Source organism: Necator americanus, chromosome V (assembly GCF_031761385.1).
Source record: "Necator americanus strain Aroian chromosome V, whole genome shotgun sequence".
Lineage (NCBI taxonomy): Eukaryota > Metazoa > Nematoda > Chromadorea > Rhabditida > Ancylostomatidae > Necator > Necator americanus.
Genome location: NC_087375.1, coordinates 5,342,680 through 5,368,253, shown reverse-complemented (window position 1 = coordinate 5,368,253; position 25,574 = coordinate 5,342,680). Strand labels below are relative to the sequence as shown.

The 25,574-nt window shown below is 36.8% G+C and overlaps 1 protein-coding gene across 1 annotated transcript; it reads left to right on the top strand.

The window, feature by feature from the left end:
- Positions 1-15,695: 15,695 nt before the first annotated feature.
- Positions 15,696-25,574, top strand: RB195_012978 (uncharacterized protein; the record flags this gene model as incomplete). Its single annotated transcript, XM_064202598.1, has 8 exons — positions 15,696-15,830; positions 19,637-19,774; positions 20,170-20,328; positions 20,553-20,716; positions 23,580-23,669; positions 23,756-23,923; positions 25,311-25,388; positions 25,463-25,574. 8 exons carry the CDS (start codon positions 15,696-15,698, stop codon positions 25,572-25,574), a joined length of 1,044 nt encoding a protein of 347 aa, XP_064058479.1.

Genomic DNA, 25,574 nt, shown 5'->3' with positions numbered 1-25,574 from the left:
TTAAAGTCACTGGCGTCAATCAACGTTTTCGTGGGATGCGCCACAGTGTTCTGTCTGCAATTCGTAATCGTTGAGGTTTTGGTACGCTTATACGATGATTTGCGAGTGCGAGCCGATGATCAGTGTTTTTATAGACTCAGACAAATACGGTAGCAATTTATCGACACTGGAGCGAAGAAAGGCTTGGCTGGCACTAGACCGATTTTGAACCATTGACCATGTGGTCCTCTAATCGACCGACGCCATACCCACTCAGTTGCGTGTTTGGTGATCTCAAAAGTGCAATCTTCTAGCCTGAGTAAGCACAGAAATTTCCGTCATGCGCTTTACTGTTTTCCGCCTACACTCAACGTTAAAAGTGTGCCTAGCCACGCTTCTGTTATCTTATACACTAACTAAGACCTTTATAGCGTAGACTACTTTACTAAATTACTTATCTGCACGAAGTGTGCTGATTTTCCTCGTAGGATCCTCAGCTTACAACTGTGCTACTGATTTTTAGCTTTTGGTTATGTCAAAAGTATTGAGCTCAATGATCTCAAATTTTCATTCCTTCTTTTTCTTTATCATTCTATATTATCTATTCCTGCTTCCTAGTATCTATCTTGTTATATTGAGATTATTTTTCATTTGAAAACAAAGAAACTTAGCAAAATTTTCGCGATACTTTTTTCACAAACACATAACAAACATTGCTGTCATGATCAGAGCCGGTGAAAATTTATGTAAACAAAATATGAATCGGGGACGAATTTCTTGGTCATTACAGGGAAGTAGTCACAATGGGACCCGATGGGACCCAGCTCTCTCCGTAGTGAAATCAGTTCAAATTCCCTTCCAACTCCTTTTTTTTTGGCTTATCCGTCTATATTTCTTCACTCACCATAAAGGATGATGGAATGAGTGCGAAACGAGTTCTCAAAGCTAAATCACTAGCATTTTATCTAACTAATGGCAATATATCGCACGAATTTGTTAAATTTTCATTAAATTTTGTCCACTACATCAGATTCCTTACTCATACTGATTTTAAGTCTTGTCGATAAAGAACATGAACATATTACTGCAATCTATCTTTGAGAATATTGCAATTATCGTCCGCTAAGCTTCTCCCATACCTTTGATATCTACCTAAGCTAGCCGACAAATAGCGTAACGCGCATCGCTCTCTGCTCAGAAAGCACGTTGATAATTGTGAAAGGTGCCAGTGGTGTCTATGGTCCAACTCTGCTGCATTATGCAAACGTCCAAAATCGAATTAAAGGCGGCGTATCACGAATCTGAAGTGGTGAGGAAATCCGCGGGAAAAGCTAGAGAAGGGTTGTAGATTGTGGAATCCGAGATTGGTTTCGCTCATCCTTCCCTAATCGTCGTCATGAACGTCGTGGGAACCGCTTAAGTTCCTACGAAATACATTAGAACGCCCCTTTGTGTGCGTGTTTCGGTCCCCTTTACTCACTGGTTTCACTTGGATAGGATTGTGAGAAGTCATCACTGATCTTCGGCCAATCGCACTTGGATGCGGCGTGTTGCAAGTAAACTCGTCCTAAAAACATTATCTTCCATGCCGTTTCTTACGAAGATCAGGAAACGATGAGCGGAATCACTCCGGATCCAGCAATCCACGACACTAGCCCTAAATTTTCCAGCGGATTTCTTCACCACGCCAGATTCGTGGTATGCTGCCTTTAAACTAGATTTGCGTGACACGTTTTTCCACCCGTTTTCACGTGAACCGAATACATTAGCAGGTGAATTGAATTCCCTATAAATCATATCGCGATTGTTTATTGTTGTGGTCATAAACCCCGTAATTAACTACGATTCGTAGAAAATGACAAAGAAGAAGCGGCTAAAGCTTAATCGTCTTCTAACCAAGGAAGAGAAAAAGAATCGATGGAAACGGTGGTGTTCTGTTGTAAACAGTAGTCGTTCACTTACTTTGAAACCATTAACCAATCACAATGTCAATTTAGCATCCTCTAAGTTTTAAACCGCACAAATACGCCAATTGAGCCTGTCACTGGGGCTAATTCTCTCTTGGAAGTTGTGAGACTAACCTATTTATTCGTCTTAGCTGTGAAATCCCATCGACTATGGCGTGTCAACGTCATAGATCTGTCACGCGAACACAACAAATGCAGAGTGCATGCGTAATCTATATAGGCTCTCATTGCATCTGCGACCATCCTTTAACAGAAAGCTTCGAACGTCTCGAGATGTATAGCGTGTGGCGCCGTGGGGGTAAACTCAGTTTAGCTTAGTCAGAGACTATAGTTAACCCTCACACACATGACTTGATCCACATGTTCTCTAGCTGGAGGTTAACCTGGCTAAACAAGGGGCGGATGTGGCTCAGTCGGTTAGAGGTCCGCTGTGGCCATGAGGTGGATAATAATCAATAGCTAAACATAATCAATAGCTAAAAAACAGTTACGCAGTTATGAGATGAGGATCCTACAAAGAAAATCAACACATTGTATGCAGACAAGTAATTTAGTAAAGTAATCTACGCTATAAAAGTCCTAGTTAGTGTATTAGATAACCGAAATGTGGCTAGGAACACTTTTAACGTTGAGTGGAGGCGGGAAGCAGTAAAGCGCATGACGGAAATTTCTATGCGTAGTCAGGCTAGAAAATTGCTTTTTTTCAGATCACCAAGCACACAGCTGAGTGGGTATGACGTTAGTCAATTAGAGGGCCACACGGTCAATGGTTCGAAACCGTTCTAGTGCCAACCAGGCCTTTCTCCGCTCCAGGGTTGATGAATTGCTACCAAACTTATCTGGGAGGATAAAAACTTGATCATCGGGTGGCCGTTGCAAGTCAATATATACGACAACACGCGTTCCAAAAGTTCAACGAAGTAAAACTCGTTGTCGCATCCCGTGTGGATTGATACGCCAGTGACTTTATCCTTCTATCCTTTTTTCTCTGAACGAGTTTATATCAAAGGATTAAATCGTCAAAACAAGTAGAACTACAATTAATGTGGAAATATGGTTGGGTACTTGTCGGAGGGGACTTGAAGAGCTTTGAAGGAAGAGAGCAAGAGCTTCGGAGGGAGACAGCGAGGTACCCAGAGGCAGACCTCGACCTTGAAAGATGGGCTTTTGCCCGAGCCTCGTTTAAGATTGCCTTTTCGGTTTGTAGCTGGCAAGTTCTGATAACCGTAATATCCCTGCCATTTTGTTTTTCCAATCGAATCGAAACCAAAGATCACGGTGTTTATGAACCAATCATACATCATCCAATACTAGATTAAAATCAATACTAGATAACCTATAACATAACAAGAGAAAAATATGTTTTAACTTATCGAACTTATCGACCTAGCGTGTAGGAGTGAAGTAGGTTTTCCTCGTAACCCCACGCCTTTTCTACCAATTTCTTCCAAAACATGCACTGCAGAGGTGGTCACAGGCTTCCTCTTCCCGGCCGATGCACCAAATACGGAATTTGGTAGAATAAGCAGGCTTTCTCCGGACTTCCTTCTGCTACACGCACTGACCAGTATTGAGTAATGCTTTATATGGCGGCACCTAAAACTTGGGTAATTAAACCGAAAAGAAAGACAATTACAATGGTATAGCATAAAAATACGAGCAACAAACAAAACAAAAAAGCAACAGAATAAACAAATGTTGGGGAAGGGATGAAATAGTAGGCCCGTCTTTCGAATACTGAGAATCTTACGGAATATGGTTCCTGAACAGAAAGAGAATTTAAAGGACGCTACGTCCTTTAAATCTTTAAGGGACGTCACAAGTTCTCTTTTCGCGGAGGTTCCGCGATACATTGCAGAGGTGGTCACGGGCATCCTCTTCCTCAAGAGCCATGAATCCTTGCCATATGGGGTGCAAGTGCTTTTTTGGACCACATCCGATTAACTAACGAAAAAAATCTCTCCTCAAACTAACTCTGCCCACGTATTTCCTCATTTCCTGTGTGATACATGTGGATGTGAGGATAATTAACTCCACTCGTGTAATTCCACTTCTTTCCGGTATCTACTGAACAGATCTTCGTGTGAATCACTCTGGTTGTCGGAGATCAGATTCTTCGAGAGGATGTGTGGACCGGAAATGTATACGTATGGGGAAATTCTTCCCGGATTCACTGAATTGCTGGCCATAAGCAGCGTTGATGTTCGGATTCCGATATGTGTGGCATTGGTAATTCAATGCCTCAGCATGCCCGGTGGCACTTACGACAATGGCGCCGATGGCGCCAATAATTATGTCCCCATTGTTACGGCGAAACATTGTGATTGTTGAATTTCTCGTCACATGAAGTGATTTTATTAAATTGCTCGGAGAAATTAGTGGAGCAATGAGTGAGTAGAAGACTAGGCGTAGCATTCCTGCTCTTGATCTCAATAGTAATTTGCCGAGTGGTCTCCGTTTCAAACATGCTTCCGATTAGATTTCACGGCAATTTTCTCGCAGAAGCCATTCTCACTATACGGAGGGGATTCAAATGGTTCGCACACTCCTGGGAGAATGTGAATAAAAATCGGCTTCATCCAGAAGTCATATGTTTTCACCGATGAAGCAATAATTTTGAACATCTGTCACATGATCAACAAACCTAAAAACGAATCACATAATTTTAATCCTTACTGAATCATAAGCGGATTACTTTTTAATTATTTTCTACGATCCTTTTCAAATAGTATCAAAGATCAGTAGTTCACATTTAAGGATAATCCATTATGTTCACGGGGAACCCTCTCATTCAAGCGTTTTCGGTTTCTTGCTGCGCTGAAAGCGAAGTTTACTCTCCGCTGAGCTACTAAAAATCCTGCTTTTTATTGGTTATCTAATCAATTTTGATGTCAATTTACTATCTGTTCAGTTAATTGTAAAAAAAATAAACAAATGGTAAATACTTTATTTTAAAAATTATATAGCAATAAACTAAAGGTGATATATTAGATGCTAAGTAGTTTCCTCATTAATTCACCCAATACATTATCGGAATAATGAGGAAATAGAGACGAGGAAGTTGTTTAGCGCGAATAATTTGATTATAGCAAAGATCTCTAGTGCTGCTAGGAAGAGTGTTCTTCCGTGCTCTAAATAATAAATAGAAATAATATGCTAAGTAAATAATTGAATAATAATATCCTGCAACGCAAAAACAAATTTTCAATTATCACCTTCGATCACCTTTAATTGTTTGCAGCGTCGTTTTTTCCGCTCAACTCTAAAAAAGTTATGGAATTTTCAATTCCAGGAAAAAAGGAACTGAGCGTTCACGTTCTGTATACAAGTGTTCTTCCTGTGAATGTGAGCGTTTCCAGTTTTCTACATCGGTATAAAAAAAACTCAGAAAATCAATATTCGTTTAGAGTTTTTGCTTATTTTTCGTTTTTGATCATATGATGTTTCTATTATTGTGATATATTATTGTTTTATATCAATATATTACGTGTTATTTTTACTGTATGTATATTATTTTTTCTTTGATTTATCGTATATTTTTGATTATTCGATGACTAATTGGCAACGCTGCATTAGGTCGCTACTTCTTTTAATTAATTTAATTACACTATCGCCTGCGAATATGTTTACATGGATGACCGCGACGCTTCTGCAGGAACTCGGAATCTTTTTAACCGCCGCTCTGCGCCAATCGAGCACGCAAAATTGTCAAAAACATGAACTTAGTTTCCATCATTGAAAATTAGCCTAAATGTAACCATTTGAAATAAGCTAAGGTAATTTTTTACCTTCACAGTGTTTCAAAAACAGAACACCATCAGATTTTCAGGACAATGACTCTGAAATGATGGGCTCATAGGGTTGAATAGTTGCAGGAGAAAAAAATAAAATAGTAGAAGAAAAAAAGAATTGGAGCACTGGAGATATTCCTCCAAATGTTCCAATCCTCTTCTAAACTTTCGGCAGATGGATCGATACAACAAGAAAGTTCGCATGTTTTTTTTCCCCACATTTATCTCCAAAAATGCTGTCTAAAAATTCTTTCAAAAATTGATCACAAATTTTCTTTTCGACATTTTAGACCATAACCTTCGAGTTCACCAAAGAATCCCAAGAACGAAATGAAATTTTTTTTGACGAAAAACACTTGTTATTAATTATATGCAATCAACCACGTAACAACTGTGTAACGACGTAACGAAAACAACAACAGGAAAAAAACCGGCTCCCTCCCATTTCCGACCGGCTCACCTCACTTACCCAGCCGCCTAAGAAGGTAAACGGAACGGTAGCGTTACTCATCTCACTGTATTCTCCTGGATTCATCTACGAAATGTTGGTTTTTAATAATAATGTTAATAATAATAATAGTAATAATAATAAAAATATATAATAATGATAATAATGGTTAGTAATAATAATAATAATAACAGTAATACCAGTTATTAATAATAATAACAATAATAATAATAATAATAATAATAATAATAATAATAATAATAATAATAATAATAATAATAATAATAATAATAATAATAATAATAATAATAATAATAATAATAATAATAATAGTTAATAATAACATCAACAATAATAATGACAATAGTAATGATGATATAATAATGTAATAATTAGGTTAATAAGTTAATTTAAGTCATAAAGTCATAGATATTATAATATTGTAAGCTATAATAGTTAATTAAGTTAGTTAATAATAACTATTATTATAGTGATGAAAATGATAGTAATATAAGTATATAAAATTCTTAGTTTGATATGATATGATGGTATAATAATGATATATATAATATTTAATAATAAATTTAAAATAAAGTCAACTTATAGTATATACTTATAATATATAGATATATAATATTTAATAATAATAATAATAATAATAATAATAATAATAGTAATAATAATATGATCATACTTCTCGTTAGCTTCTCCTGGATCTATCCATAGAATGGTGATCTAAAAGCACTGACACGTGCAGATACAGAAAATCTAAAAGAACTCTTATGTTATTAGGGTTGTTTGCCTGCTACGGTGATCGCGCTAATCCCTATAATTGGATGTGGGCGTGGCTAGGGCTAAGTGTCCCGAGCTTTGTGGGACTGTGACCGACTCCGCCCTACCAGAACACACATTATCAACATCAACACACGTCCTGGGGCTTGCGGTAGCAACTGCGTAGGGGCTTTCGATATCGAAAACGATTCTCAACAATTACGACAACTTCTATAAAATGTTTCATGGACAATGGCAATCAAAAATTCCGGAGGAAGGTATGTGTGGTGTGGATTTTTTTTCTGATCCATGTAATTTTTCATTTTAACTCATTTAGTTTTTTCTCACTGAAATTTTATTACGTTTCTACAACAAGAGCGTCTCAATGAAGTTTTTTTGGAGTTATTATAATTATTGAATATTTAGTATTTTAAAAATTAAATAATCAAATCAATAGTCAATAATAATTAAAGTGACTAAAAATTTGATTCTTTCTGTCTCGTTTAGTTTAATTCACGCATATCTAAGTACATTACAATGGGTCTGTGTTTTTTCTTACAATTTTGATGTCTCGAAAAAAATTCTAGTATCTTTTCATCCACCAAAAAATATTTGAACGTTAAAATTCCCGAATCCCCAACCCTGCGTTTCGGTCCATTCTCTTCATTCAATCCATCTCGAGCACATTCACTCACTTTTTTCTTCGTTCCTCTGTCGCATCCTCCTCGTTTCATAATTCATACTTTTTTCTGATTCAATCAAATATCTTCGTTTTTTTCGATTTAACAAAACGTCTTAAAGCGCACTTTTCTGGCCACGGACTCAGAAAATTAATTTAAAAATTAGAATTTCTTGTGTTCAATTTCTTGTGTTATTCGTTATTTGACAGGTGAAATTAATAATTATTTGTGATTTGATTAAATTTGAATTAGTACTTAATTACAGTATTTGTTTGAAGTATAGAAGAGAACGATGTTCAGAAATGGTGGAAATAATGCTTCAAATTCGAAAAACTGAAAGAAAGAAAAAAGTCAACCTTGTAAAAAAGGTTTTTGTTTCAGTTTTTCACAAATGGAATTTTCTGCCTCACTTTTTCACAAATGGAATTTTCTACTTCACTTTTTCACAAATGGAAATTTTCTGAATGCAAATTCGTGCAACTCCGTGCCGATCCAACTTTGAGAAAATTGCTTCTGGGAAAGAATGAAAACTTTTTAGGAAGTGGAAAGACGCGGATGTGTTGGGTTTGCTTAGCCACGACTAAACTGTATTGGCTAAACATGTTAGAGGTTCCCGGGTAGTTGGTATCGATTAAAAATTACCGTATCTCGTAGGGTACCTGGGTGGTAATTTCTATACGAGATTTCTTGATTACACTTGCCAGGAGCTAATCTCTTAATTTTTCCTATTATTTCCTTATATTTATTCCACTTAAACGATTCAATTCGTCTTTTTTTGGATTTAATCTATTTTATATTATAATTTTAAATTTTTGTACTTTTCTATTTTTTGTATCCAATTGAGCGATTCATCGTTTTTATCGAGGTGAACTTAATGAAGTCGATGAAGTCTTAACTTTTTTTATGGAAAATTGAGGAAATTGAACAATTTTGAGAAACGGGGTGCGGAAATAAAAAACACACTCCATTTCGCTTTTAATTAGTATTTTTTCAATTGATTTTCTCCTTTATTATAACAATATTTCACTCTAAGATCTATTTGTTTTTTAATTGCACTAGTTAAATGAGTAGCTCTATATTTACTATGAAATTGTCGTAATATTGATATAAGATTTTAATTACGCGTGATTAAAATAAGTGATCTAAAAATTACACAATTTTTCTGAAAAAAAAGAAGAAATATGAAGCTCTTCCGGGTGCAACCGGTTTTTGTTTCGCCTCACGATTTCTGCTCACTTGCTCGTCATCCATAAAAGTGCACGACGTTTTGCATTTGCATCTGTCTAATATTTGTGACTAATAGAAGGAATATTGAAATCGTTGCTCAGAATTCCCCAGGCAAAAAAAAACTACTGCACTTTATGGAAAAGTGTCAGTTCCGCTCACCACTGTTATCTTTCTCCGAATAATGAACGCAATTTTAACGAGTTTTTCGAACGATTCAATTTTTTCTCGGGTAGCCATATTTCTCGAGGATATGCGGCAGAGCACAAAATTCCTTCTGCTGATGCCTGATCCTAGCGTCTTATAATCCAGGAATTAGCATTTTTTTTGTGATTTCTTGTACGTTAGAAATCTAAAGATCATACTATCATGATATGATTTACTTATTTACATGCATAAATCAGCATCAATCAATGAATTGAGCGCTAGCTCGATATTTAAAGAAAATTGGTTCTGTTTACAGTAGGTTCATAGAAACACCTCATCCCAGACCTTTAGGATGGTGTTCAAAAATTTCCTAACAAATTAACAGTAATTTGAAAAAAAAATTACTAACAATTGCTTATAAAATTTGAATTTTTTAAAAAGATGGAGAATACGAGTGTTAACTTCTTGGGTGATAGAACCCACTAATTGCATATTTTTTATTTAATCCTACATACATATTTTTAAATATATCTGCATCCTAAATAGCGATTAATTGAATCCGCTCGAATAAAAATTTCAAATTTGATAAGAATAAATCTTCGTATTGCATATTTCAGCTGATCTACTATTTATTGATTGATTGCCGGCATTGAGAGCAGAGGTAAAATTGATCTCAGTGACTCACCCCAACAATCATTATTTGTTTCTCGTTTATTATCGCTGACTTATTTTTTCATTTGTTTGTTTGTTTGTTTGTTTACTCCGGCTAAAGATGCACAAAAAAGCGTATTTGGAGGGTGAAGCAGAATTTAATTAGCAAAACATTCAATGAAGGGGGAAATGAAGGGGGAAAGTAATTAAAAGAACAATTATCGGATAGGATTCAAAAACAATCAACAAAAATCAGTTTTGGGGATCTAGCTTCACAGTTTAATGAAGTTCCCAGTTCTAACAATAACAGTAGATCATTGCTGGATCAATTTCCAACATAACGAAAACAATGCCTTATTCATTTATTTGTTTATTTATGCATTCAGTGTTGTATGTTCTATTTAAAATAACCTCTCACTTAGAACTAGTGTACAAAAGGAATTTTACAGGAAAAAATTGATACAATGTACTCGGGGATATCATCCGTAAAAATGCCACTGAATCCCAAAAAAACACAGAAAAAAAAAGAAAAGAAGAAGTAGATTTTAGAAATAAGGAATGAATCAGAAAGAATACGGTGTTTTTTTTTTGTTATTTCAAGTAAATTTCGTTTCTAGTGAGCAGAAAGTGCTTAGATCCGAGCGTTTTGCGTTTCCTACCATTTTTTTTTCTGTTGTTTTTAATCCTATGTATGCTAGAAACCACATTATTTGAGTATTTCTGACGTCATCTAGATATTCATGCAAAATGTCTAGGATGTCGTGTTGGAAACTCATAGAGGTGCGAGCCTCATATTCCTGGAATGCTCCTCTTGTTAAAATGCAACACTATATTGTTCGCTCCAGAGAAAAAAAAACATGTACATAGTTTGCTTATTTCAGCGAGTAAATCTATCCTGTAATCTATTCTTAACGGTTAATACTAGCTGAAACGATTTAAACTCCTATCCTACTACTTGCTTGCCTCCGTCATTGAGTTATCAACGAATTCGCAACGCGATGCACATAAAGCTCAAAGAGCAAAGAGAGGATCGGAAGCCGACACATCGCCATCGCCAGCGCATTTATCTCTATGCAAATCACGTCGAATCGTATTAGATGAACCTTCGGGGGGGCATCTGGGACTCTCCTCTCACGAGGGAAAGAGTAAATCATACCTTATTCGCATTTCTAAAACCTTTTTAAGAATATTCTATTGAAATCCATTTACATAAATTCTAGTATCGGCTTATATCAATCACCTTATACACGGTTTCTGTACGATTATCCAGTGTTTTCTTCTGGACTCTGAACGTCAGTGGACGACTTAAAAGGTTCAAATCAACTTAGACAAGCTTTAAACCCTGAGAAATCCCTTTAAATCCACCATGGAGCGGGTGTGGGACAGACGGTTAGAGGTCCGTTGTAGCCAACTCGGTCGATCGTTCGAAACCGCGCTGGAGCAAATCAAGCCTTTCATCCCTCCGGGGTCGATCAATTGGTACCAGACTTCTTCGGGAGGATGAAAACCCTGATTTGATAATCGGTTGGCCCCCGCAAGTTAAACAATTTCGAGAAAAGGGATGCGGAGAGAAACAAAAACACTCCATTTCGCTTTTAATTAGTATTTTTCAATTAATTTTATTCTTTATTACCGTCAAGTCAAACCTTTCATACCAACGGGGTCGATACCAGACTTGTTTGGGAGGACAAAAACACTGTCATCATCGAATGGCCCCCGCATATCATTATATAGGCCAACACGAGTTCCAAAATCTCAACGATCACGAATGGCAGTAAAACGCGTCGATGCATCCCAAGTGGATTGATATAGCCTATGACTTTATCCTTTTTTATCTTTTATATGTTCCACCCTACCGTAATTCTTTATTACTTGGTAAGTTTTTTGTTTTTTTTTTCTTAGTGTTTCCATCTGCGTAGAGAACCGACTAGTAGTTTTCTTTCTGAGAGCATAAAGTCTGTTACCTTGAGGGCAAGATCTCATTTATTTTAGATTTTAGTATTTGTTTCTAGCTTAAGCTGGACGCGAGGTTGTTACAATCCTTTATTCGTGGCTAACGTTCCGGCGAAGCCCACTTTTCCAGAGCTTGGAAGAATTAAATCGAACGTGACCAGCCGATCTAACGCCCTACCCGCCCAACTAAGAAAATCCTGAGCCGACAGTTAGGTCCCCTAGTACAAGTGGAAGTATAAGGTTTACCTTAGTGTCGGGAGATTTCTTGCCTCAGCTAGATACCCGTGGTTAGGTGATTAGAAAAATAACAGCCTCAAAGAGGGAGCGAGTTTCCGCGTACTATAGAGGCATTCCTCTTTGCGATTCATATTCGGGCTCCTGGAATGGATCTAAAACGCCTCCAGAACTTGCGTGCGCCAATATCGTGATCTTTACTTCAAAATCTTCTCCGGAGCGATTCCACTATGCGGATATCCGCTAACATCACGGCTACGCGGCTACTGAGGCTCTGACGAAGGCGACACCGCCGAAACGTTAGCCGTAATAAAAGACTGTTAACAATCTTGGCTACTGCTTGACAATATCGATCAAATACTCTCAGTCATTATGCCAGGATTCAAGGAAAGTCAAAGTTTTGCGCTTCTGAAAATCTTCTCCGCTGAAAATCCTCTCCGTTATTACGCCGTACCCTATGACCATCTAATGCCGTGGAGTCATTTAATTTCAAGAATTGTTACGGTGGAAATGTAATCTCCAGGTGATGTAAGGGCGGATATGGCCCACTTGGTAGGAGGCCCGACTGTGATCGCACGGTCGATCGATGGTTCGAAATCGCCCTGGTGCCAGCCGAGGCTCTTTCGTCCGTGCATCCATCCGTAGTCGATAAATTGGTCCCAGATTTTTCTGAGAGGATAAAAACACAAGCTTGACAAACGATTTTCAAATGAAATGAAAGCGTTGGCGAATCCCAAGCAGATTGTCCATTGACAGACAATTAATTCATTATAGGTGATGTATTTCATCATAAAATGCCAGAAGATTAGTCGACAAAGACTAATGCTGTTGTTTTTCCTATAAAGAACCATTGTTCATGCTCAATCCGCGATGTGTTACCGTAGGTTCCTGGCGACAAAGCTCTCTGATCATTTATCGATTTATCGCCTTGATAAGAACGCTACAGAAGATTTTTCCGAATGCTCCCCTTCTTCACAAGCGAGAAATTATGGATTTTTTTACGTGTTCCACATTTTGTAATATTGCAAAGAGAAAACGAGCTTACGTCACGAACAGATACGTAGCGTATGTAGAATTGTAGTATTTATTCTATTATGCACACATGACAAGAAATATGCGGAAAATCCAAGGAGATTTTGTTGTGGAAAAGTTTTTTCCATGTTGTGGAAAAGTTTTTTCCACAACATATACGTCTTTATGGTAGTTATATGTATTAGAATACGAATTTCTTTTGTCGATCTTACTTTGTTCGTTTACTAACGAAATATTGCGCAATCTAAAAGAAAAAATGCTTAGAAAAAAATTACTGAGTAATTAAAAACCAAATGGGTGAGTTGTTGAATAATTTCAGGATCTCAGTATAGTATTGGAGTATACGAAAGGTTTAGAGAAGGACTTCTCGTCATTGACTCGTAGCACCTTTTAATTTCTCTTCAAGATCCATAAATATGAGTAGATCATAACTCGGTCTTCTTAGAAAAATAACTTACAATCCAGTAGTATCTAAAAAAACCCCTACAAAACACGCAAACACAAAAAAAAAAAAAAAAAAAAATAAAAAAAAAAAAAAAAAAAAATACAAGTAATAATATAGTAATATAATACATAATAATACATAGAATATATACAACATAATAATTATAATACAATGCATAATATAGTACATACATAATAAATAATCATCATGATATATAATAACGAGCTTATTCTCCGTGTGTGTGTGAGTGTGTGTGTATTTGTGTGTGTCACGAAATTCGAAAAAGTGGGTGCGACGGGTCCACCCGGCATCGGATTGGCGCGCCGGGGTCAGATGGCTATATATAAAATGGGTTGCGACGGGTTCCGCGGAGTCGGATTTGTGCGCCGGCACCAAATAACTACAAAATGGGCTGCGACGGGTCCTGCGACGTCGAAATGGTGCGCAATAACTTCGTGTAAAAAGATAAATAGTTGCAGCCGTTTAATAGCCGTGGCCACTGGGCGCTTTGCTTTTCACCTTTATGACTCCTCCGCGTGTCTATATTCTTCGCCTCACGTTTGTAGCATACCGTTCTCAGAAAGTGGAAACGTGCATGCAACCGGCTGCTTAAATAGTAGCAAGTTGTTTATGTGATCTGACGTGGAACGTTATCTTTATCTTTCATGTCTTTCACGTCATTTTGTGCCAAAACATCATTCTTTGATAACTGTTGGAGGAAAACAGGAGGAAAACCCATATTTCGAGTTATACTTTTAAATTTAGTCTATAATATATTGATAAGAAGTGTTTGAAGCTTCGAATGTTCTCCAAATGTAGAACTGACGCGTTTAGAAAGAAGACTATGAAATCCTTCGCCTTTAGTTATAATATAAAAAAGGAAGAAAGCCCATGTTCGACTGTCTTTGAATCTCGGCATGTTGAAAAGTAGTTTTTAATTGATTTTCTTGAACTGTAGAAGAGAGAAGGTGATAAGGCCGAAACGTTAGCTGTTGTTTAATAAAGGAAGAAAGATTGTTGGAGATACATACACGAGTCCAATTTCATAGAAAACGGCACTAATACTAATTTTTGTTGATCAGTGAAGCGAGCGAAGCAAACACCTCAGAAAGCCTTAGCTTTAGCCGGACGCTCAGCCTAGTATAAAATAATATGATATAATATAAACACTTAATTAATACTTAGTAAATACATACAAAACATACACTAATGCTTAAGTAATCGGCCTTTAATTAGGGATTAATACGTTAATGATGATCCATATGCTATCGGCTAGTAGCGATCATCTCTTGTCACCGTCACTGGATGATAATCTCTCTTCTCATCCACAAGAATCCTCTCATTACCTTCTGTTTTCTGTTGACAGACAGCTTTCTTTGCTTCATAACAACTCCATGGCATCATCATCGCCATAATGGCGCTTTACTGTTCGTCCGGTGGTCCAACCCGATGTCTGGCGCTAATAGCGACTCTACTATTGCCATAAAATTAATAAATTGGCGTCAATGTCTGGTAATTTTGTGGGGCAGCATCATAGAAGAAATACTTTGTGAGGAGTTATGAGATATTAACTATAATATAATTTATTATTATTGACAATATTATTATTATTATTATTATTAAATAACAGTATTCATTATCCGTTTTTCTTGGAATATTGTCCGTCGATCCAGTCGGATATTTGGCACGCAAAAAAAGTACGCGAAAAAATTATGGATATTCGAAAAAACCGCTTGATCCTCAATGTGTTGAAGAAAAATCTTCAGACCTTCTTCAATCTTGAATGACTCTTCAAACAAAGATTTATTTTTCAACAACGCTTTATCCATGAATCCATCACGTTTTTTTTTTGAAGAAGAAAAAGAAAAAATTGACCTTAGGCCTAGTCTACATTGGCGATATCCGTTTTTTCGAGCAGCAACAACAGCGGATTAGGTTAAACCGTTTAGTCCCCGGGTGGTTTGGATTTTTTTCCTTGATTTTTGAACTCAACACAACGACAACCACTTCCTGGTTGTTTTTTTTCTTGGATTTTTTCCCACTCATCTATTTGTTGTCTCTTCATATCTCTTCATTCGAAAATGTTCTGAGCTTGTCTCGAAATCCGCATACACTGCCGGCTCTACCTCTTCTCATCCAATTTTCTGCCAATTACTCGTGGATGTTTACGCGAACGAACCGAAATCATTCCGTGTATAAGTCTGTGTGGCTAGCAAAAAAAAAGGTATTCTGAATGTAATTTTTAGACTCTAATTTTCAGACTCTAATTTATTCTGTTTGGAATATTTTTAAATTGGTAATTTGTTGCGCTTGAAATATCTGAATGAAAAAAATCTGACCAGAAAAAATTATCTCTACTTTTTCTTTGTAGCCATGCATGATCCGAATTGGTATAATCGGACATTGGATTGGGAGGACACGTTGGCCGGTGGATCACTATTTGGAATAGGTTCAGTATCGATAGTACTGTATGTAATGGTTATGAAGATTATGCGACGACAAGATAAGGTATTGATTGATTTTTTTTCTCAAACTTTTATAATTATTGAAACATTCGTTTATTCTTGTGTACTTCTACTCTTTTTTTGTGTTTATTTATCGTTCTAATCACGTGGGGAGGCGATAATTTTCTTCCTGCCTGAATGAGATCCCATAAGAATTCGCATGAATCGAAAGAGCTCAAATAAAGTGGTGATTTTTCTTCGCCGGATAAAATATTCGATGAGAATTCCACTTTCTCATTTACATCTTGATGAAGGTCGAGGAAAAAATAGAAAAAAATAGAAACAGTTCTTGGTAGTTTTTTTTTCTTGCTTAGCCTTTCCATGACTTAATTGAACGTTTTTGGACAAAAATAAACGAAAAGAAAGGGAAGAAAAAAGGAGAAGAGAGAACGAGAAAGGGAAAAAATAGGAGAAATGAAAAGAAATCGGACATTGAGCGTTGGTTTTGACAACACACCAATGAACGCAAGAAATTATTCAACTTTGTTATTGGATTAAGATCGCCTGGAATTTTTGTTGTCATTCTGAAGGCAAACGTAAAAAATCTACTACTAAATCTCCTTGCAAAGTTTTCGCATAATTTTGTAAATTTTTTGAAAAAAAAATTGTGTTTCTTTCAAATTACGCTTTTCATATCTGCTAGTTAGTTATTATACGTCCTCTTTCGTGTATTTTCAAAATAATTAGATTTTTTTCCTGAAAATTTTGTAAAAAAAAAACTATGTAGTTAGCTAGCTATTTTTTGGATTTTCCATAAATACCAACCGAAGTATGCTCTTAAACTGGATTCTCTACGGTTTTTTCTTTACAAAATTTTCAGGAAAAAATCTAATTATTTTCAAATTAAACGGAAGAGGATGAAAAAAAAACTAGGGATTATTATAAATTCACTAATTAATAAATAACGTTACTGTTAACGAATAAAATAGACCTATGTAGTAAATTCTACCGTAATTCCAATAAACATTTATAGGGAGGTTGTTACTATTTATTTCTGAATCCATTTAACTATAGCCAGCTGAACGTTGTTTACGGTAATGACAAGTTAGTCACGCTTCATAAATGCAGCTGCAAGAGAATGAGTGAGCAAATAAAGCGTAGACGTATAGCATATGGTGTGAAATGTATACCCAAATTGTACATGGTTAGCAATTTTTTATTGACTATAGCCGAGCCAATTTATTTATTGTAGTTGAATTTAGCTGAATTTGTAGTGACAGACTACAAAAAGATGCAAAAAAAATTGCAAGGAAAGGAAGAACAAGCGATCTATGGCCAGGGATTTATCCTGAATTACTACGGGGGAAAAAAGAAACATGGTTAGAATTTGAAGGCAGAAAAAAACACACTAGGAAATTTCAGCTTCTCAGCACCTCTATGTATTGAAACTTCTTAAACTTGAAAGAAACAAAAAACTGCCGAATCCCCTAAAAAAAATTTCATTTTGATTTTTGAAAAAGAAAGTTCGAATTAAAGGAATTGTAGAGGAATATAGAGGCTAACAATTGAAGTGATGGTTCGATTCTCCTCTTCCTACATAGACTATCGATTTTTCGATCGGTTCTCTGAGACTGCTCGTTACATAGTGTGAACTGATCTTAGAGAAAACCGTAGAGGTCTGTTGTAGACTACAGAAACAACCGTGGCCAAAAGCTTAAAGGCATCACCCCACGAATCTGAGGTGGTGCGGGTTTCAGGTGGAGTATTCGTATACGAGATAGTAGATTATGGAGAGGTGTGTGATTCCGTCCATTTCTTCCTAATTTCCGTAAAAAACGGACCGGAAGATGCGGCCCCGCACAAGGCTGGCGCGCTCCAGTCGAACTCCCTGAAGAAAATAGTGCGCCGGAACGCTCGAAGCCGTATCTTCCAGGCCGTTTTCTCCGGCAATTAGGAAGTAATGAACGGAATCACCCTTCTTTGAATAATCTACGATCCCGTATACGAATACTCCACCTGAAATCCGCACCACCTCAGATTCGTGGTATGCTGCCCTTAAATCCCCTTATTCATCGGGAAAAACTGCGTGGGAACCGCTGTAATTCCTATGACTTCCATTAGAACGATCACCATTGTACACGATCCAGTCCTCTCTACAGCCTGTTCCTTGATTTCACACTTGAATATGCTGTTAAGAAGACCTCATAAATTTTTGACCGCTCGCTCATGAAAGCGGCACGTGCACAAAAAGGAAGGGTCGGAACCGATTTCGTAGGAAAGAACTGCGTCTTCTATGCCATTTTTTTACGGCGACTAGGAAAAGATGAGCGAAGCCACGCCAATTCCCATAATTTACAACTTAAATCCTACGTTTTTCCTAGGATTTCCTTACCTCGTCAGTTCCATGATACGCTGCCTTTAACTAGATAAGAAAAAAATAATTGATGGTTAAATAATCAGTTCAAGAAGAAGAAATGTAATGAAATTGTGATTATTAAAAAAAAACAATGAAGAAAGAAAAAAACAGAAAAACATCGGTAACGAGGAGGGAATGGGAATGAAAATGAAAATGAAAATATGAAGTTAAGACTATGAAAAGAACAGTAAAGCACACTAATCATTCTACACTTTTTTAAAGGGAATTGTATTAATTAAATAACTTAAATAACTAATTAATTAATTAATTCAAATAAAGAAATTGTCTATGACCTCAGGATGCACTCATGCTATATACTCTTCAGCTGTGTAGTATCGCAAAATGAATAGTTTCACTTTTCTCCTCTTCTTTTCCTCTTTTTATCTTTCCTCCTGCATCATTCAAGTGCCCCTAGAGTATTTACTCAGAACATGTTGATTGAAAGGAGACAATCTAGAACTTTAGTGAGATTGAGGCGGAACTCCAGCAGATGAAAGGAAGGTTGAGGATTGAGAAATTGAGAATTGAGGGTGCCCCAAGAACCACCTACAACATTTTAAGAGAGGAATTGCAGAATATTGATTTTTGTTTTGTAAGGCATTCATCTTCCTATTCCTTCTCTTCTTCTTTTTTCCCTTTCCCCTTGCTCTACAACTTTTCATGTTCTTCTTTGAGCTCCTAATACAATTGTTTTGTAAGGCTTATCTTCCTTTTTCTCTTCTTCTTTTTTTTCCCTCTTTTTTCTTCTTCTTCTTCCTCCACCTTCTCTTTATTCTTGTTATTCTTTAGTACAAAAATAATATAGATATGACTTAGGAATTGAGTCAAAGTTGGAGTTTTCAAATCCCAAGGATCGGAGAGGAAATCCCAATAGCATGATATAACAATCTTGAAGCAGGAAAAAAATGCTTCGTGCAGGACACGGGAATGATTGTCCTAAAATTTTTCTTGTGGAATCATTCTCTGAGTTAATACTAAATTTCAATAATGAGTTGAACAAAAAAAAGTAAAATAAGTAAATAAGTGAACTTCTTTTCTTCTCTGCGTCTTCTTTTCTGCTGAAAAACCGCGTGCGGTTCCTTTAAGGTTTTTAGAAAAAAAAATTGCGGATTTAGGTCAGCAAATATCAGTCTAAACACTTTTGAAATTCCCATATTGTTTCTTCTCTTCTGTTTATTTTTATGAATGATTCTTTTCTGTTTATTTTTATGAATGCTTTTATTGTCGCGATTCTCTATCATAAAAATGTTTACACTCGGGTCTCGCTTTCCAAGGGTGCTCAATTCTAAATGGGGAACTCTTGGGCGTGAAGTATCGATAGTGAGTTAATACTAAATTTCAATAATGAGTTAAACAAAAAAAAGTAAATTAAGTAAATAAGTGAACAAAATAAATAAAAAAAGCAACTTTTCCTTCTCATAAACTTGTTAGTTCTATAGTTATAGGAATTTCAGGAAGTTGTCGGTTATCGATTTTTAATATCGGCCGGATTTGCTGACGTATTGTTGTTATTTAACTATGGCGTATGGCCAGGATTAACGATTCTCTTCAAATCGGAGATTATCCCGAAATGTGCACGACATTGGCTACAGGTGAGCAATGTTCTATCTACAGTTCCCATATAATGGAAAGAGGAAGTGTTTGGAGAAAAATTTGCTTCTGTAGAACTATTAATTAATTAAAAATTAATTATATAAACGAATAAGAAAAAATTCGTATCCTCGTATTAATTAACTAAAACCTCAAACAGTGGAATAATTAAATTTTAAAAAATTGAAGAAAAAAATCGCATTCTCCAACGACCACCTCTTTCTTGAAATATTTCTTGAAATAGTTGGATCAATTATTATCAGATTATCAATTTTTAATCAATTACAAAATGGAAATTGATCAATTGAAGATAGAAAATCTGCTTTATTCAATGGTAATCTCTTTTTTGAAGTTTTTCTTAAAATGGAAGAATTTAAGATTATTGAAAGTAATTCAGCTCTATCTTGATTGGGCATGGTTTTCAATGGTATGGCATTATGCGGTTGTTGGATGGTCACGTTGGTCGGCGATACGTACACCGCATACGTTCCGATGTCAACGTAGACGTTACTCGTACGCGTTGTGCGGTTGTTGCTACGTTGTTGCCTTAGTGGAGGTAAATTTATCCGACTTTATCCGCAAGTTCATCTAGAAAATCTTTTTTTTTCCTAAGAAGCTCTTCTTCTTTTTTTCCCTTCTTCTGCTTTTCTTTGAATTTTTTCTCTCTTTTTCTTTCGCTTTTTTTGCGAAAAAAAACGGAAATTTCCTCTATTTTTATTTCTGTGTCTCATATTTTTTTAGAATGTTTTTTAGAGTTGAAAAATACTATCGTCGTTTTAGGTACTAGCTACACATTTTCAACCATGGTACGTCACTTTCTACTATGAACCATCATCATATGGGATGTTAGCCGAAGATTTTGCTCTCTACCTCTCCGGTGGACAATCGGCAATGTTTCTCACGTATCATGTGGCCGCCATTATACCACCGATTATTTTTTACACGTATGTTACATAGTATATGGGATGTTAGTTGTGTTATATGGTATTTAGCATGGGGACTTCCCCTTCAAATATTGATCCATAGCCAGGAATGCAATTTATGCAGATGCGATTAGATGTAGTTATAGGCTAGGGTAATCAAACGGAGGGAAATTACGTCTCGCAGCTTTTTTTCTCTCTTATCAACGAGGATCCTCGCCTCTGAGAGACGGTCAGGGACGCTTGATCAAACCACTCGTATTGAAAGGGGAATCTCTTCACGGGACTATGTAAGCGTGAAACACCATCCTCTATTGCGGCAGGATTGATTATACTTTTGCTGCCCTCACTGCCTCGTTGGTATAAAGGCAGTGAGACACGGGTGCATCACTAGTCGTAAGGCACGTGTGTCTCACTGATTTTCAAAATTGTTGGTAGTAGTTAGCATTAATAGCAGCTTTTATTAAGATAATCCTTCTGTTGCTGCTTGCATCCCAACATAAACAATCGCAATGTGGTATGAACTACCGCCGTTTGTTACTTACGAAGATCTTTCTGGATTAGACGAAGAATAGACGCTATTATCCACTAATCCTTCTGATATTATCCACAAATAAACGCCATTAAGATTTTTGATTTGATAAGAGGTCTGATTATGACTGCATGATCGGATGTTCAACTCTGCCCTAGTGCCGAGCGGCGCCGCCAACCAACTTTCTTATCCCACAAAATCGAAAAATTGGCACTAGACTTGCCTCGGAGGATGAAAGTGCTGACTTGACATATTGGCTCGCCCCCGCAAGACATTGTAAGCCTGCACACTCATTCATAAAGCTCAACAATTCCGAGCTTTAGTTGATGGCACTAGCTAAGTCTAGTCTAGCCTATCAGACGTGGAAAGGATCTTCGCGTTCGAATTCCCCACAAAGTACTTTATAACATGCCGCCCTGCACGCGATCCGGTTTCCTAAGCAGCTTATTAATTCGTTCTGCTCGAATGGACTGATTTGGGAACTTCATTGACTTTCGCACGCTCGTTCATAGATGTCGCTCGTGTATAGTGGTGGCGCGCTATAAGGTACTCCGTTGGAAGTTTAAACACAAAGGCCGTTTTCCACGCCATTTTTCGGGACGATTACGCGGTGTTGTGGCCGCGCATGCTAGTTTTCCAGGTCCAGTTTCCAGGCTCATTGATGTGTGGCTCCCGTAAGGAACTGGCACAGCGAGCCTACCATCTTGGGAAAAGCGGTTGTGCGGATTGTCGGGGTTTGAGTTTACCCGCACGAAGGAATGGTGCCCAGTAGGCTTGCGTCCGGCAACGATGGTTTACGATATGCCTCGCGGGGACACTTACTGGGAGGCTACCTCAACACTTTCTCGTGTTTTACCCTTACTCTGGCCATATGCCGGCTCGTAGACTAGGCTGTCACACTAGCGAGGGTACTCGGGCCGCTGCACCGCAGGCGCTCGCGGCCCGGCTCATCACACCCTTCCAGAAGTCACACATATATGGCTATACATATGAATTGTTTCGCAACCCTCCTGTAACTCCTTTGTACTCAACTGCTTACAGTACGCGCTGAGTTCTTCCTCAGTTTTCACTCCACTTTACCCATATATACATACCACAATCTAAAACGGGCGGGACTTTGCCAAACTCTCACTACGGGCCGTGCAAGTGCAAATCCACGTACCTATATGTAAACTCTGGACGCCGAAGCGTGTGGTCCAAACCACTATACAGTCTTAGAGACCCCGATTACCTCCAGCTTGCAACAACTCCTCTTGCTCCTCCTCTGGATGATGGTACTGCACGAGAGTTGCGCTTATTATTCGTTTGGCGCTTTTTCGCTCTCCTTGTCCGTTCCGCTTCTTGACCCACAAACGAAAAACGGCTCGAACGAATGAGAAAATGCGGAATTATAGCATTTATGGAGCTAAAACTGGACCCTGTTTGAAGCGAACGCAACGTAAGAGCGCTGCAGGACCTTGCTGTCCCCGCCCCGAAGAACCCTTTAGATGGAATAAATGGTGATCTCGCATCGAATCCGCGACAGGGAGAATTGAGTGTTCTTCCGTTCGATCTCAATCTCTAAGCTCATCCTTCCGTGGAAATATACCAATTTCGTCGATTTCGTGGTATGCTTGAAAACCATATAGTTAGCATAATTTATCGAACTGCATCTGCAATCTCAAGAGTAGCGAATAGATCTGCCAAACATTCCTACACATTTTCAGGAAAGGAAAAAAGACGAATAGCATTCTCTGAGTGATAATTCATAATGACGTCTATCCGTGAATAATAGAATAATTATAGTAATTAGTGGATTAGCAGATAACAGCGATGCTCGTCTACCCGTCATGTCATCTAAAATAATCTCTGTACGTAATAGACGACGATAGTTCATCCCGTGATGCGATTGTATTATTCTTATGACGACAGCGAAGTTGACGGATTATTCCAATAAAATCCGCTATAAATGCCAACTACAGCTAACAATTTTAAAGATCGATAAGACACCCGTCTGTCACCGCCTTAGTACCATTCAAGCAATTTTTAAGGTGAGATAACGGGGGAGTGAAAGTTGATGGTCGGTAATCATCATCTACGTTTTGCTGATGGCACTGTTCCAGAAAATCAGCCGTATCCAAGTGAGACACAAATAGAATCGGTCCTACTGCAATAGTTGGTACTTTACCTCCGGCTTAACACTATCCGCCATAGGAGTTTTTAACTTTTTTAAAATGGATTTCAACAAGAGAAAAAGATTACAAAGAGCTGAAATTCTTAAAATTTACTTGAAAACTCTAGAAAAAGTTGGGAATAAAACTGATAAACAAATAATAAATAGATAGATAACAAATTAATAAAGATAATAAATTTCAGATGGTCGTTAGTTTTGCTCATTAATAGACGTCGTACAGCAATCAAATCGCATACACATATACACGTAGCTCAAAGTAATATTGAAAGCAGGTACGGTACTAGGATCCAATTCAAAAATACTATTTCTGTTTTTAGTGAAAAAGAGAAGCTTGTCAGCAATTTCTACCGTATTTCAGGTTACTCTTGCCATGTGTCATTAATATGATAGTATTTATCGCTGGTCAAATCGTTATCACTGTTGGTACGGGTGAAGGGAAATGGGCAGGATGTATGGTAATGCTTGTGTTCTGCACCAATTCCGCTCTAAATCCACTACTTCTACTTTTATGTTCGGAAAGCATCAGGTGTGTATATTTGTTTATTTATTTATTTATTTATTTATTACGCTCAAAGGCGTGTCCAAAGTAAGAGGCAAGGAATGAATACAAATAAACAATAGAAAATCCAGCAACGACAAAAGAGTAGAATGAGAATAAGCAGGGGGTCACGCGAATAGTAAAGCAAGTGACGATGTAGTAATTTCAAAAAGTATATGTTACCGTTTCAAATGTAAACAAGTTGAACTGTTTAATTAATTTAAGGGTAAAGAAACTGGAGACGAAAATTATCAGCCAAAATGAGTGACGAGATTCAAAGAAAAAATTTGTGAGTGAGAAAGTTTTGCCTTTGAACTTTTTTTGATCAAAGCTTACATCAATGAAACCAAAATACTACATTACGATCTCCAGAAAATTCCTACTTAAATTATCGCTTGATGAAAGTTCGTTTGGAATTTAGGACTTTTTTCGCTTTCCTTCCAAATATTTGAATTGTCAGAAAAAAAGAATCTAATAATAACAATAGAAGTTGCGCCCACAATAGAAGTTTTCTTTTCCTGGCAAACAGAATAATTATTTACATACATAAAATTTTTAATCCTCAAAAAAATTGCCTTTAGAAAACAATGTAGAAATAATATAGAAAAATTTAAAAAAAAAACAATAAATAAATAAATAAAAAATAATATAGATATGTAATTGTTCTATTGAATTGCCCTAATTTCTCGTGCATAAGACCGGCGTTAGATAAATGGTGATCCTTACAAAAGGAAAAAAAGTTATGTTTATTTTTTTGTCCTATTTTCGCACAGATAAATATGAGAAGAAACATAAATGTGAACATGAGAACAACTCAATTATCAGAACACAAACATCACAACAAACAACAACAGCATTACAACATCACAACAACTTCACAACAACAACAAACATTGAATTCACAGAAAAAAAAACCATCGATTTTCACAATAAAAACTTTTAGGATCTTCCTGCCGAGAGCAGGCGGCCTTATACACGAGGAAATCTTATTAGACGGAAAAATAGGGTACCACAAGTCTAGAAATGTATTCCTACCATTTGCTAAACTTACTGCTTTGTCGGTTCTACGGTGACTAGAAAATTCCAGAGAATACAAGTTGGTGCATGTATTTCAAGTGCGTTATTTCTATTTATATTTATTTATTATTTTTTATTCTTTTAATATTTATTTCAAGTGTATTTTCTGGACTTACTTGACCCTAAAACTTAAATTTATTTAATTCATCCTCGGCTTCTCGCCATTTTCTCATTCCATACCATACTTATTCGCAAATGTGACCGTACATGCACAGTAGCGGGAAATTCTTTTAATCTTACATCCTTCACAGTGTATTTAAAAAAAGCGACCTTCTTCTGAAACTACGATCTTTTTCAGGAAACAGCTGCTTATCACAATAGGAATCAGGAGATCATCATTCAGTCATCCAGAAAAATGTTCATCAATCATTTATAGGTCAGTCGAGTATTTCGATTTAAGGGATTTCTTTGTCTCACACACATACATATTTATCGAAAATAATTGTTCAGGAACCCGATTATAACCAGAAGCAAAGAGGAAACAATACAAAGTCCTCTTATGGGTGTTCAAGTTCGACTAAGCCCAAGTCCATCAAATTCCGAACCGTCAACACATTTGTAG